Below are 15,891 nucleotides of genomic sequence, written 5' to 3'. Positions count from 1 at the left end.
AACGTACAGACATGACCTGATTGGCCGGTCTGTCAGTAAAACCTCTCTCTATGGAGAGCAAAAGAGGACAGTGGTTGATTTTTTTTAGACCTTTGCCGAGGTAAATAAGATCAACCCTCACATGTAAATATTGGCCGATCACTAATCTCCCAAAATTATATGTTGCTCTCTAACAATTTGTATTGTAAACAAGATCGAAAAGCAGTCAATGTGCTATCAGGGAGAAATAACAAAAAACATGCAAAGACCCTTGTTTTGTATTTATTTCTTTAAATTAAAACACTTTCTATCTCTGTCTTTTACTTCTACGTTTAAACGTACCTACCCAGCAGCCACCAAGGAACCATGTGATGTAAAGTCCAAGGACATAATTGTGCATCTGTCTTGTATTTTAATGGCATATAAATAATTCCCTAGCATCACCTTCTACACCTAATGCTGTTTGATGCATGTTTTAATTTTCCCCGAAGCTTGACATTACAAGTGAGAGCTGGAACGCATAAACGCCGCAAAATACCCAAGCATTGACCTTAATAATGAGCTTATATATATTAATCTCATGCTAAGCTATGCAGACGTGCACTCTACACCAGTGAAGATTCACTCACCTCAGGATGCTGAATGCTTGAAGGTGCTGCAACAGCAAAGCAACTTGACTTATTTTCTTAGTAAAGCATGTGATTATCATTTTGTATGAAGAGAGAAACTAGATTCAACTTGAGCTACGTTTACACGAGACTGGAAACTGTCTGTATTTTCCGTTGCTGATTGGGAAAAACGTTCCACGTTTAGACGGCGCAGCTAAGACGTCTTGAGTTTGCTGTAGTTGTCATGCCAGTCCGCTAGATGGCGCTGTGATTTTTAGCATGTAGTCCAACTTGCCTTTAGCTTCCACCTCGCTGTAAACAGAAACCCGTCTCAGTCTCCTGTGAACAAAGTGTCATGTGTATTCCTTATCAGAAATTATGCTAAACTGAACAGGTTATTATGCTGCTTTATTTCTGCGCAAGTGTTGTTCCTGACTTTATTTAAGTAAGAAATCTTATAGATCGTATTTGTTTGGTTTGAACCCATTTACAAGTGGAAATACATTGAACTAATTTCTTTTAAAACTTTAATGTTTTCTAAAGAAGAAGATAATGAGACACGATGCTCATTTGCTTGTCCCAAAACACAACTCCAGTGATCTTTATAGAGACTGAAGTTTGTTTGAACAAAGAGTGATTAGCCAATAATCTGGCCTAATAGTTCTGAATTGCCATTTGAGCCTATTTATAACTTGGAGGCAACATTATGCCTTGAAAGATGGTCATTATAAACAAGCCAAATTACAGCCTCAATTTTCTGAACGTAATGTGACACTTAAGTGTGTTTTCCCCCCAGCCTCTTCTACTTGTCTTCTTTTGAATAAAACTACTAAAACTAAATGTTTAACGATCTAATGTGCTGTAGAAAAAAAACAGCAACAATAAACATTTGTTCTAAAACGGGCCCTGCGTTTCTTTTGTACTTTTTGAAGGAAAATCAATTCTCAGCCAGCCCGTTCCCACAGCGGGCCCCGCTGCCGTAGCCTGCAGGTACCGGCACGTAGCAACTCAGCCTCTCTCTCCCCGTCACCGGGACCGATGAGGCGCGTCTGTTGTTTTCCGAGGTGAAATATTGCTGCTGAGCTGAGAGGTTGGCTGAACTCTGTCTGAACTGACTTTGCGCTAAATCAAGTCATTTGCATAGGAGCGCGAAGCTGGAAAAACTCCCAATCTTTGGGATGGGATGGGCTCATCCTCCAGAGACGGGTCCGCAATTGATGGATGACGGCTCACGGTCACCGTTTGCCGTGCCAAGGCAGGAAGTGACTGTTATATAGGAAGTATTAACATGATGGATAATCTGCTGGCTTAAAAGAAATATATAGTCCAACTATAAAAAGCAGCGTAGAGGAAAAATTGCCAATGGTGAATAGTTTTTGCATCAGTTGACTTATTTTTCCTGCTTTGTTGGTGTTGCGTCCAGAACGCTATAAAGTACACAGGTCATTTCATAGATGCCGTGGGGTTAGCTTTTCAATTTTGAATAATTGTAATGTGAATCATCTTGGAGGTTTTTTGAACCTGCTAATTATCCCACTGGCAACTGCAATGCCAAAGCACAGAGGTGGGCGAGCTAAAAATATCTTGTGTGTGTGTGTGGCTGTGTGTGTGTTGGGGCTCATGTTCTCGTGGCACTCCTCTTAAGAAAAACATTCGAAGCGTATCGAATTACGTTTCCCACAAATTCAGCTGATCAGAAGTGAGGAGAATCTTCTTAATATCCTCAAATCTATTAGCGTTTATTACAAATAACACGAGCGTCTCAGGAGATCTGCAAGCAATTCTTACCCACACAACGAACTAACCAACAACACAAAGCTGGTTTAATATCTACTTCCAAACAGTTTTTTGCAATCTCTGAGAAAAGATCTAAATAATGTAGTGTGTTTTTGATTCACTCTGTTATACCACTTTTCCCTGAGATGCAGTTGCATCTCTTTCAGGGTACGTCTGCACCAGCTTTGTGGATCGAAAGACTCACTTTTGCTCAATCATATTGAATGGAAAGTGTCTGTGAACTGAAGTTTTCTCATCTTCCCACAAACTCCCAAGTTGGACCAAATTGGGCCATTTGCACAAACAAAGAAGCTTGGATCTAAACCATCCTGTTTCCGCTCTCGTTTCATTTAGAGTGATGGAAATTGATGCTACACCTGAGGCTCAAGTCTTTTTGTCAATGTTTTCCTTTAGGATTGTCCTGTATTTAGCTCCATCCATGTTTTTTTTAAAATATCCCAACTTCTTTTGTCCCTGATGAAGAAAAGCATGATTACAGTGTCTGTGAATCCTTAGGAAGTCTTACAAATCATGTACCTTTGTCTTGAACTATGAGTTTTAAAAATGTAGGTTTGGAAAAAAAAAAAAAAGAAAAAAAAAAAAATATATATATATATATATATATATATATTTTTTTTTTTTTTTTTAAAGGGGCAAAAAATCATTCTTTAGTTATTAGGGTGTTTGCGAATCTAAAATTAAGGCCTCAAAATGTCTTAAGGGCAATAAAAAAACATTTCATTTGGCCTTAAATATGTTAATGAGTGTTCTGAAATTTCATCATGGCAATACTATGAAATCTCATTTATGTAAGTTTTTTTCTTTCTCACAGGCAAAAGTTTGAGTCGTTTGCAGATATCTTCATTACGTTAGGTGACTCAAGGGGTTTCAGGCTACCGCTAATCAGCTGCTAATATCTGCTTGCTAGCCAGCTAGCAAATGTATATTTAAAAATGTAGCAAACTAGTCAAATGCTTTTTCTGGGTAAGCGCAGATTCATTGTTAGCTGGACAATATTAGTTTTCGCTACTGTCTCACTTCTGTTGCCAACACATACGAGGCTAGACACATTCTGTGCAAAAAAAAGAGAAAACGTCTAAGCTGGTCACTACGGGTGTTAAAGCTGTAGAGAGCCAGGCAAAGTGCAAAAGCACAAAATTGCTGTCAGTTGCCGCAGACAGACACCAAAAATGTAAGTTTTTGCCATGCTTGATTGTAATATGACAGGATCTAAAGTTTTTTGGTCTTAAATTTCATTCAATGTGGCATTAAAAAACGTCTTGAATTTGGCTTTCTGAAACCTGCAGTTTTCCTAATGATGCTCCCACCTCCATGTCTCACAGTGGGGACGGTTTCATGTCGTGCAGAAAACTTAATTTTGGTTTCATCTGACCAGAGCTCCGTGTTTGCTGTTGTACCTTGTGCAGTCTCCATAAGGGTCAGATCTGTAGAGTGCACTAGTAGTCTAATACAGAAGCCCATTGTGGACTTTAGATGTTACTTGCTAAAAAAAAATAAATAATAAAATAATGTATCACTTTTATGATTTGATTCATGGGACAGCTTGTTGAGAAGGCAAAGCAAACAAGGCAAATGCATCAATGAGCCAGAAAATGAAAACCTTCCACCTCCTACCTCTCAGCAAGACATACTGTGGGCCTTACAAACCTGCTGAGGAAGGACTCCTCGCAAAACAAAATCTAAATAATAACATAATAAAGACATTAAGATGCTCATCTGCCCTTCAAACTCTCCATTTAACAGGAACTAGAACCTTTTAAGTATAAAGAGCAACATTTACCCCCGTTGCAACAAAATAAAACTGGTCTAGAGATGCCAAAAAAATTAGACTTTGTTTTGAAAGCTAATTCAATTAAACTATTGATTTTTATTTTAAGAACATTTTGCTTTTACAAAAAAAAAAAAAAATCTATAATATGGAAAATGAAGAAAGATGGGTAGATGACTTGAAATGTAGAGCTCATGGTTTAATGTTAAAAAACACTTTGCACCATTGGTCTCCTTCTGTAGATACTCTGTGAAGATATTTTATTAAAACATGCAGGGTAAATGCCAAAACTGCCATTTCTTATTGACTTTATAATAAAAATATCATTTGGTTTTGTAAGAGCTACACGTTGCAGACCTTTGATCTGGGTTTACAGACCTGGCAGAACCAAGTGTAGCGAATGTTTGGTCAATAGTAGCAGATAATGGCGGCCGACTGCGGTACAAATTAATTGTAGGGTAATGATGTGTGTTATTGTAATATTTCTCCTCTCTCTGGAGACCAATAGATACCAAATGAAAGCCTTCAGCATTATAGAAGATTCCTTTCATCCCTCCCCAGATCTGTTCAATGTCCTGGCATTTAGAAGAAGACATCAACGTTTAGAACACATAAGAGTTCCTCAAGCAACGAGAGTACTGAACTCTGACTGACAAAAAAGGGCTCTTTCTCCCCTTTCAGTTATTCATATTTAGTGTTTTGATTGTTCTTTTCTCATATTTCGCTGTGTAAACTGTCCGTTTTTTCTTCGCTTTCACAGTCTCCTGTGCGGAGCTCCGGCGGGGAGTGGTCGCTGTCGGAGCTCGACGTCCTGCTGCTGGCCGGAACCGTCGGCCACACGCTCAGCCTGGCGGCGAGCAGCTTCGTCGAAGAGGAGCACCAGACCTGGTACTTCCTGCTCAACACGCTCTGCCTCGCCGTCTTCCAGGACGTGTGCAGGAAGTACTTCAGGGAGCAGAGGGGCTCCGGAGACGAAGAGGAGCACCTCCTTTTGTCCAAGGACATCCGCTCCTCTGCTCACCCCAAACAGGAGGTCGTCTCGGAGAAGTGGCTGGCGCTGGCCACGCCCCCCTTCACTCTGCTTTGCTGCCGGCTGCTTCGCTCCCTCAACCAGACAGGAGTTCAGTGGGCCCACCTCCCAGATGTCAGCCACTGGATCAACAGGTTGGTTCTGTTGGACCTGTGATTAGATGAGTAGGTTCTGGTGTTGGTGGAAATTCAAAAATCAATCGGAAACGGCACCTGTGGCACCTATTGCGGGCAAAATAAAAAGACCCAAAAATACGGGAGACTTGTTTTATATGTAGCTAAAATTAATTCATTAAAATGTCTTAAATTTGTTTTGAAAATGTATGGGGGCTTTAAATACACAGGTCTTAAATGTTGTTCTGATGGGACTAATCAATCTTGCCTATATAGTTGTTTTTTGGGGGGTTTTTTTGATAGCTGGAGTTTTCTGGAATTATGCCCAGATATCATCACATTCTGTGACTCCAGAAGGTTTATGCTACCAGTAAGTAGCTGCTCATACACCCTAGATAACTGGCTAGCTACACCCTAGAGCTAGCTTGCTTTTCAGCATCAATCTTGGGTAAGGGCAAAATGAATCGGCAGTTGGCTGCACGATTTTGCTTTTAGTATGAAAGTGTTTAATTGCCAGAATTTTCAAGAAAGTTTCACATTATAAAGGAATAAAAAGAGATGTTATAACAGGATAAACAGAACTCATTTTAAAGAGATAAAAATACTTGCTATAAAGAAATGTAAAAAAACTTAGGAGATAAAAAAAAACTTGTAATGAGAGAAACTCATTATGAGATAGAAAAACTAACGATGAGATAAGAATCTTGTTTTGACACAATAAAATACTTATAAGATAAACAAGTCATTGCGAGATAAAAAAAAAAACAAGATATAAAACTGGTTTTAGCAATATAGAAATCTTATGAGATAAAAAAAAAGTCTTGTTATAATGAGGTGGAGTCATAATGAAATAAAAAAATTGTGATTTATAATAGTGATTGTTATAAACAAAATATCCTGTTTAAGAAAGAGTTTGTACAGCATCAACCACCACTATGGCTGTAGAGAGCAGACCCCAGAAATCTGTTATTTATATTGCTTTCTGCCTTAAATTTCATTCCAGGTGGCATTAAAAAGGCCTTAAGAAGTCTTAAACTTTTTAAGCTAGTTTTTGAGAGTTGCAGATTCACTGAGATGACAATAGGACCACCAGGAGAAGTCAGAGCATCTCCATATTTTTTTCACAGATTGTCTCATACTGTCAAGAAATGGTGACAGTAAAAATCATATTTTCTTCCCCCTAAAAGTTATCTGCTTTATCTATATGTGTGTGCAAACACTTATTTGGGGCTTTTCACACTTTCCTTTTATTCAATAGCAAAAGTTCAGCAGTTTAACCCAAACATTTAATGAGTGCTGAGCTTTTTCTAGAGCTGCGATCAAAATTTTCGCCTCATAAAATGCAGCACATCACCGTCTTTGTTTCATCGTGTGGATATGAGGGAACCAAACCCTCCCAGCTCAGCTCTCGGTGAAGGTGGTGAGAGTCAGAAACCAGTCGAGGCAGAACGAAAATAAAACGTGAACGGGCGTGATTTAATATTTAAGGCGAGAAATTCAGCAGCGGCTCTCTGGAATTAAAAGAAAACAAACACGCTCTGTCACAACGCAGCTGATGCGTTTCTGCTGCTCCACCTACACCCAGTCATAACATATCAGTGCAACCAGTCATTTTCTGTTCTCCAGTCATTTTCTGTTCTCCAGTCATTTTCTGTTCTCCAGTCATTTTCTGTTTTCCAGGGGAGGACTTTCATCACTGGGAGATAAAAGGTTGCCAGACACTGTAGCTGCTTTAGTGCTAACGCACAGGAAGCTAATGCTGTAACAACAGCTCGTCTCGCCAGACATTACATTTGCAAATGTAAATGTGAACACGGACCTACGTCTGCTTTCTGCTGACACCGAAGCCGCTCTCTTCACATGTGTTTTTTTTTCTTCTCCCCTCCACTTAGCATTTTGAGATAGCCGTCTGCGACTGTAGAAAGCCGTGATTTCACAGCGAAACTGTGACCGCTTAATTAATATTCCGAGAACATAGTTTGTTCTGGAACAAACTATGTTGAGTTGTGGAATAGAGATGCTGATTCTGACCTTTTCTCGGTCCGACGTTGCCCTTTCCCCCCCCCCCCCCCCCCAGCCCTACCTGCTCTGCCGTCTCGCTTGGTTAATGAGATCCAGGTAGTCGAGAGAGGGGAGTTAAAAAAACAAAACAAAAAAACATCCCAACTTCCTCCGGCCGTATGATCCGGCTAACAGCTAACGCACGCGACTCTCGCTTGGCTTTGATGCGTCCTTTGAGGCCTTATTATTTCTAGCCTCGTGCTCGAAGTGGTGTGGCGTAATTTCTTACCGGCGCGCTCCTAAATCCATTAAACAGCTTAAAATGGGTGATCTCAAGGTTTTAACTGATGCTGCTGCTGGATGTGACTGACAGCGTTTCAACTCATAAATGCTCGGCATCCATCCATCCATCCATCCATCCATCCATCCATCCAGTCATCGAGCGCTTCTGCTTTGATGCTAAAAACTGAAATCGACAGGATCCTGTCTCGAGGTTGTGTAAATAAATGAATAAAGTCTGTTGGCCGTACACACAAACAACATGAAATATGAATAAACTTCCGCTTGGAAACTTTGAAAGCTCTTCTTTTATATAGAACACGTTCTCTATGTCTCACTTTTCTTTTTTTTTGTATCTGTTTGTCAGCTCCGAACATAAGACGGTCCTGTCCCTGCTGTCCGCGCTCTGCCTGCTCCTCATCTACCTCCTGGTTCAGAGACGCTGCTCGCTCGTCTCCAAGGTCGCCCTGGCGCTCGGACTCCTGGGCGTCTACAGCTACCGGGCAGCTGTCGGCAGTGTCCTGTTTCCCTGGCAACGCTCCGGCCGAGCCGCGTCCAAGTAAGTTGTGCTTTTTCTTTTTTTTTTTTTTTTCTTTCTGGCCCGCAGGAATTTGATTTCATTCCTTCGCAACAACGTGCAACTTTTTCCCGCCCTCCTCCCCACCACCCCCAATGACAGGAGCCTGATTTAAATCACAGCGCCTTAATGCGCTGCGATGCAGATGAGTTTCGCAGACTATAATGTGTGTCATCTGGGACGAACACTGAGACCACATCATTAACTGAGATGATGAACTACTTAACACTTGTGTGTGTTTTTGTTGCTTGTTTTTTTTTTTTAATCTACAGTAAATCTTGCAGCTCCAGGGTCTCTTCCAGTCATAAAATAAAAATTTGACAGTGTTTTAAATTAAACTGATTACACACACCGGAATGGCGGTGACTGCCTTGCTTTTTTTTTTTCTTCTTCTTCTTCTTTTTGATTGTGGATTCTTTGACTCTACAATCCACAATCGAACGTTGCATCACTGTCACATGACCACACAAATACTACATGACCAACCCTCTCCCCTTCACCTCTGGAAACAGCAACAAGATGGAAATAAATATTGGGTCAGTCCAGACCGATACCTACATGTAAAGAAAAAAATAATAATCTCAGCAAATATCAATGTTAATGCTGATATATCATGCATTCCTCCTCCAAAAGTCCCACCTTTAACTTGTTCCTGTACAGATTGATCTTCAAGACGAACAGTAGCTCTAATCGTTCATATTTAAATTTGTTAGCATGAATTACACTCCCTAAATTTCTTAACTCAGCTGTTTAAAAGGCCCTTTGCTCCCTTCTATTATTAAAAAAACAAATCCTGTATGGAGTAAGCGTTTTTTTTTTTTTCTGATCCTGCAAACACCCTCTGGCACATAAGAGCAGAAAGAGCCGTCCCTCCTACATGCCCGAGCAATAATCAAGCATACTAGGTGCATAATCATGCTAATTTCCCCCCACTAGATGATACAACAATTCATCTTGTGCCAGCCCTTCAGTGTCCGGTGCTTTCAGGAGAGTTTCTGTGTGCTTGAACTCTCATCCTGACTCGTGGCTTATGCTAATGAGAGCCATATCTAAATTCATGTATACACCTGTGCCATGTTTACATAATATCCTCAAAGTTTACTAGATGTTCTTAGCATAGTGAGCCCGGTTGCTAAGTGCTATATTTCACTCCTCCGACGCTAGTTAGGCTCAGAGTTATCGTCTGCTGAACCCCGTCAGAAAAATAATGAGCGTTCAGGGTTGCGCGTGGCTTTCCTATCTACTTTTTATGACCTTTCTTCATCTCCCTCCAGTACCTGGCCCTTTCTACCCTCTTTTTTTTTTTTTATTATTCCGCTCTCCTCGACAGTCTCTTCAACCTGCTCAGCTAATTAGCAGCTCAACCTCTCACCCGTTCACCGACAGCTGACAAAGCCACGCGGAGTCTGCGGCTGCTTTTGATGATTGACAAGGTCTGAGCCAGATGTCGAGCTTTTTATGTCGACCTCGAGACGCTGATTATTACAGCGCTGCTCTTCACAGGTTTTATTGTGGATTTAGACAAACGTCAAGTCTTCACGTTTCTAAGAATGCGACGAGCGGTTCATCGCGGGAGCAACAGTACGGGTGGGTCGAGGAGCAGCGGCCATCTTTTTGTGAAACGCCGTTCAACGGCAGCACGTTAGGCTCAGCTGTGGATGCACCGATCCACTTTGTTCACGTCCAATAACATATCAATATCTGAGGTTTAGCGCCGCCCGATACCGATCCAATAACAAAAAAATTGGTAGAATTAACTTGAAATGTTTCTTTTTATAAAAATGCAAACATAAATGAACTCAATTTGCTAACTCTTCAACAGCACACCAATATCTTCACAAGCTTGGATAAACTTGCAAAAACAACACATTTTTAATTTCTTAAGTCAACAGGTGTACAACAGTTTATGTAAAATAAATAATAAAGACACTGAAACTGACCAACAATAGGTTGACTACCTTGGCCAAACATGGAGAAATAAACTCCTACAAACCTTCTCTTCAAATGGTTCAGAAAGTACAATTAGAAATGTAAAATTAATAATGAAACATGAACTCAGAGCATGAAGCATAGAATTAGACTGAATAGATACTGTATGTCCTTATGGATCTTGCACTTAGTCACGATCTAGATCTGTCCCGATTTTTTTTTTTTTTTTTTTCAATATCGACACTGATACAGATATTCATATCGGATCGCTGCATCTCTGGACTCGGCTACACCATAGAGCAGGTATCAGTTGGAGTTCTGGTGCGAAGTTTAAGTACATCTATTTATTTCTAGCTTTAAATGATGCATTTAAACTATTCTTCTCCATTGTGGAATAATTATGACAGCAAATAACTTCCATAGAAAAATAAATAAATAAAGTCGATGCATAAGTTTCAATCACAGCTCAAAAATACACAACAATATCTGTTGAAGACTCTTAATAGTTGCATCTAACCCATGATTTTTAAAAGTTTCTGGTGTCATTTTGCACTGCATAAACACAAAATCTTGCCAAATATTCTGTCCAGTCTCTAGTATAAATACATAAATACCCTTGAAACAAGACAAAACTAACTTACAAATAACCTTTTCAGGAAACTACTGGCTTTTTAAAAAAAATCTCAGTACTGGGGCGTGCTGTGGTGGAGCAGGGGGTCAGCACGCCCCGCGTTTGGAGGCCTTAGTCCTCGGCGCGGACATCGCGGGTTCGACTCCCGATCCCGACGACCTTTGCCGCATGTCTTCCACCCTCTTTCCTGTCTGCCTACTGTACAAAAAAATACGAGCCACTAGCGCCGCAAGAACTCTTCGGAGAAAAAAAATGGAAAAAGAAAAAAAATCTCACTACTAACTGAATATTGAGGCAAAATTTCTAGTTTTAGAAATAAGTGTTATTTCACTTGTAACATGGGAAAATGTCTTGTTATAGGTAAAAGTATCTATCATTGGAATTGGTCCTTTTTAAAATCAATATCATGGAATTATTGACTTAAAACAATCAGTCCTGACCAGATCGCAATCGGTCCTTTAAAGATCAGAGATCGGCCAGAAAAATGCAATCGGTGCATCCTGAGTCTGTGGTTCTATTCACTAGGAAATTAAGACGCAGAAACCCAATTAATAGACAAGACACAACGTTTACTGCCTCTAACGCTTTTCAGTTTCATTTTTTGTTGACTAATTTTATTTGCATGGGAATATGTCACCGAGAGATGGGGCAAAAAAGAAAGGGGAAAAAACCCCAAAACATTCTACCTGCACCAGCCGCCCGAGTTTCAGGCTAGATTTGCTCCGTTCTGGAGTTGTGCTTGGGATGAAACGATTGGATGTTCCAACAGAACAGTGATCCCTAACACACACACAAACGGGCTTTGGGATGGATAAAGAAGGTTGATATCGAGCCCTGACCTCACCTACATTAAAATTTATGGACTTTGCTTTAAAGCCAGGCCTGGGCCAGAAAAACCAAAGTGTTTGAAATCAACTGTAGCGTTTCAGTCAACTAGAATGAGTAGACGTCTGTCTCTCCCTGAAAATGTGGTTAGATTTCGATACAGCATCAGGGTCTGTCTCAGGTTTAATGAGAGGAAAAATGTTTTTCACAACACTTTTTTTCTATCGCTGTGTAAAGTGGATGTGTGGGAAGAAACTTTGCATGACGATCTGGTTTTTTTTTGTGGATTTCTCCTTTTACAAATCCACCTGACACATCCCTGACTCTCTCTCTCTCTCTGTGTGTGCCAGCTGCCTTTTTGCTTCGTTACATCTTTCTAAACAGCAAATGGATTTGAGAACAGGAAGTGCTTCTCATTTTGAAAAGGCTACAAGAGGCAGTATGATGGATGACAGTGAATGATTTGCCTTTTCTTTTGTTCTCGTGCTTTTTCCTACATACAAATAATCCATGCAGAAGTATTTGTAGCCTGTAGAGCATTTCCACATTCTGCCATTCTACAACCACAAAGTTCAGCATGTGTTATGTGATAAACTGACTCAAACAAGCGCATGATCTTTAAAGCGTCAGTACGTAACTTTTAGAAAACATTTTTTCTTTCTCACTTTGTTGTATAAGACACCGAATCTGTGAAAAAAAAATTGAGCTCCTCTGTTTTCTCCCAGTACTAACTGCAGAAATGCACCACTTGGTTAGAAACAACCAATCAGGGCCAGGAGGAGGGTGTTAGCGCCATCAGTTAGACTTTCAGACAGCAGAATGCTAAAGTTAGTTAGCATACCCACAAATGATAGAATAGAATAGAATAGAATTCAATGATAGATTCAAATGATGGCAGATAAACAGTTTTTCTGTAACAATAAGTTGTTTCTCTGCCATTAACACATTTAGCAGCGTGTTCATGAGCATGATTGACAGCGATAAGACCCTCCCCCTGGCTCTGATTGGTTGTTTTTGACCAGGAGCGGTGCTTTTTTTTTTTTTACAGATTGCTATAGCAGCATAAGTGTAGCAGATTACGTGTCTCATGCTTCACTGTCACGAGACGGTGACAGTTTTAACAAATATGGTTAAAAAAAAAAAACAGGTTAAGAAAAAATATATGTACTGTGGCTTTAAGTGGAAGTACCACTCGGTGCAACACTTTGGTAGTTAGACACCGTTTTACTCATTCGATTCTGTTTGTCTGCTCCTGAGCTACAAAGTAGCTCATCATCAGAGTGTGAATGACTGAATGAATTGTAGTGGAAAGAGCTTTGGAGTCCTCTGCCTTGAGAAAGTGTGATATAAATACAGAACATTAATATGTTTTTTTTCTTTTTTGCCAATTTATTTTTTTGTAGGCCCTCAGTTAATATTAAACCAGGTTATATTGTTATAACATGATGTAAAGCTCAAAAAAGTAAATTTTACATAATGCTGCCCCCTTTAAACACTGACAATATGTGCAGCAGAAAAGAACAGAAACACACGTCTAAGGTCACAAAATGTGTTTTTTGTGAACAAATGTTCCAGCAGGAAGTCGCTCCACATCAAAGCTGCCGGAGCTGCCAGGACCTCTGCACGTCAAAACCAATTTCTGACGTGGTCTTTATATTGTTACCACGTATAAAGACCACAGCAAGCCTCCGCTGTCCGCGTTTGTGTTTATGCATTTAGGCGGCTAACAGCTGCACAAAAAAACATGACCCATTTTTCCTCGGCCCGCTTGATCCGGAGAGCGACCGGTGGTGCTGCTCCCCCAATTTAAAAATATGCATGCATACAGATCCCGCTTAAAAATGGAAATGTATTCAAACTTGTCTCAAAACACCTGTGAACTCTCCCAGACACACGTACTGACGCACACACACACAACACACTCAGAGGATTCAGCTTTATCACCCAAGCGGTAAACCACTTTAGAGCCACGTTCCAAAGACGATTCGGCGTTCAGTGAAAACCTTTTAACAAAGGATCATCCTCCGTTTACTCTCGGCGTTGTTATCTGTGATTGCTGAGTGTGCTGTAACCAGGTTACGGCCTCGGAAAAGGAGGTCGTCCTCCTTATAAATCTAACATGAGGCTAAAGGGAAGAAGTGACATCGCCGCTCGCCGCCGAGGCTTCGCAGATATCCACCAAGTGGCTCGAAGGTCTAATTAGATGTTTTTCTGCAGCCGTTGTTTTAAAATCCCTCTTACCCCGCCCCCCTTGTCACTTGGACGTGTTCGGCTTTGTCCCAAGTAGGAGGAGCAGGGATCTGGGGGGGTTGGGTGTCTGCCTGTGACGCTGAATTTCGTGCTCTGGCTGATTTACAGTAAGTGCCAGCCTGGTGCGGGTGATTGATGAAGTGGGTATGCCAAAGATGTCAAGGGGATTGGACATAGTCTTACCTTTTCCTTATTCGCCTGCTGGAGCGCCGTGCTTGTTACCAAGGTAACCGGAAATCCAGGCAACCCGACAAGCTTCTATTTTCCGTCCTCTGTTACTATTAAGATAAAAGAAAGCATTAAGCTGATCAGACGAGGGTGATTAATCTCCTTGCGTTTAATGTCTGCAGTTGCCAAAAACATCCTCTTGAACCTCTTTTTTTTTTTTTTTTTTTTTGTCAAACTACATGTCTATGAATAAATTGTAAGTTGTAGGAAACTGCTTCTGTAAAACAGCAACAAACCTGCTCAGCCCTTCTCCATTGCAAACCCACACCTCAAACAAACGGCCATTTGCTCTCTTCCTATTTGCATTTGATAACTATAAACAAACCAGTTCGTATCTAGGCCCTTTTCTTAATCTTTGGTTGTTGTTTTTTTTTAGTTAAGTATTTTAATGAATTAAAGAGATAAACGTGATCAAATCTGCTATATAACTTAGTTTTATTGAATGTCATTATTCCAAAGCTCTGGGTTTCCATTTCCTTTGGTTCGGTTTGTCATATGGGCTCCCCGACTTTCATAAACAAACCAAAATACAGACAGAGCTGTGAAATAGGGGTGGGCATTTATCGTATCGTTTACCATTTATCTCGATACATTTATGAGAAGAATTTTGATTTATAGTTGTCATAAATTTCACTTATCAACGGTAAATCAAAAAAAAAAAAAACCAAAACTGACAGAATGATTGATTGGAAGTGTTACTTTTCCATGAGGACATCAGGTTCAGATATATTACTTCAACTTTTATATCTGTCTACGTCTACTGTGATTTTATTGCCTAATAAACCTGGATATCCCCTTTTTGAACTCTCTAACTTAAACTTTTGTTTATTATTTTAAACCAGACGATTCAAATCCAAATGCCTAAAAAGAGAAAAACGAAACAGCCCTTTACTTTAGTGCAGAATTGGAAGCACTATTACTTTGTCTGTCACCTTTATTACAATTGGTTATTAAAAAAGGCAAAAAAGTAATTTAAAAATCTTGGATCTTTGGTAACACTTTATTTGACGGGTTGTGAATAAGATCGTTATGACACCGTCATAAACATGACATGACGCCTGTCATGAACATGAGTGAGTCTTCATGAATATTCATGACTATTGTCATAGAGTACCATTCGGTAAATCATGACACTTTTAATACAAAGTTGAGATTAATCAAAATGTCTTTGTCATGACATCTTGACATTAACCAAGAAATCATGATCTGACATAAATTTATTATGAAAGTATTAATAAAGTGTTACCGGACCTTTGTGTTAGACTTGACCGGCTGAATGTAAATGGTCTGAAGTTCCCAACAGAGCTTATCTTCACAATTATTTGCCAGTCGAAGCATTTGATCTCTTTTATTAGCACGTCGTTTAGCACGGTTAGCATTGTTAACTGCAGCAGTGTTCAAACATAGGCTGTCTTGACTTAGCAGTTCCCTTGAGGCTGTGGACATTTTCAGATTCGGCACGGTGAAAACTTAAAAGAATGAAAAATCACAAAGGGGGGAAAAAACCCCCCAAAAGTTCACTCAAAAAAACATACTTTTTTTTTTTTTTTTGTAAAAATCCATCAATGACCACATCTGATTCCTGCGATATCACACTTTTACAGCTTGTCATCACCCACTTCCAACCCAGCAGAAAAACGCAGCCCAAAACAGAAAATCAAGCCCAAACTGTTGCCAGCGTTGGTATAAATAACCCATTCTGAAAGGCTGCATCTCCTACAGTGAGAAGCTAAAATCTGATTTGAAATTCTGATCTCAAATGAAGTTTCTTTTTTCCTCCCTATCCAAGGGATGAAAATGATTCTGTTTTTCGAGACATTGTCTATGTAGAGTCCCCTATCAAGATAAAGTGTGATCCAGTGATTAATGATACATC

The 15,891-nt window shown here is 40.0% G+C and overlaps 1 protein-coding gene across 1 annotated transcript in view; it reads left to right on the top strand.

Moving 5' to 3' along the window:
* Positions 1–15,891, top strand: part of pigg (phosphatidylinositol glycan anchor biosynthesis class G) — a 98,163-nt gene that overhangs the window by 54,139 nt on the left and 28,133 nt on the right. The window contains exons 9-10 of the mRNA XM_023328856.1: positions 4,913–5,316; positions 7,943–8,134. Coding sequence (XP_023184624.1) covers positions 4,913–5,316; positions 7,943–8,134 — 596 coding nt within the window. The remainder of the gene's footprint in view (positions 1–4,912; positions 5,317–7,942; positions 8,135–15,891) is intronic.

The sequence above is a fragment of the Xiphophorus maculatus genome, chromosome 23 (assembly GCF_002775205.1).
Source record: "Xiphophorus maculatus strain JP 163 A chromosome 23, X_maculatus-5.0-male, whole genome shotgun sequence".
Lineage (NCBI taxonomy): Eukaryota > Metazoa > Chordata > Actinopteri > Cyprinodontiformes > Poeciliidae > Xiphophorus > Xiphophorus maculatus.
Note: the sequence above shows the minus strand (reverse complement) of the source record. Positions and strands in the feature narration are given on the sequence as shown.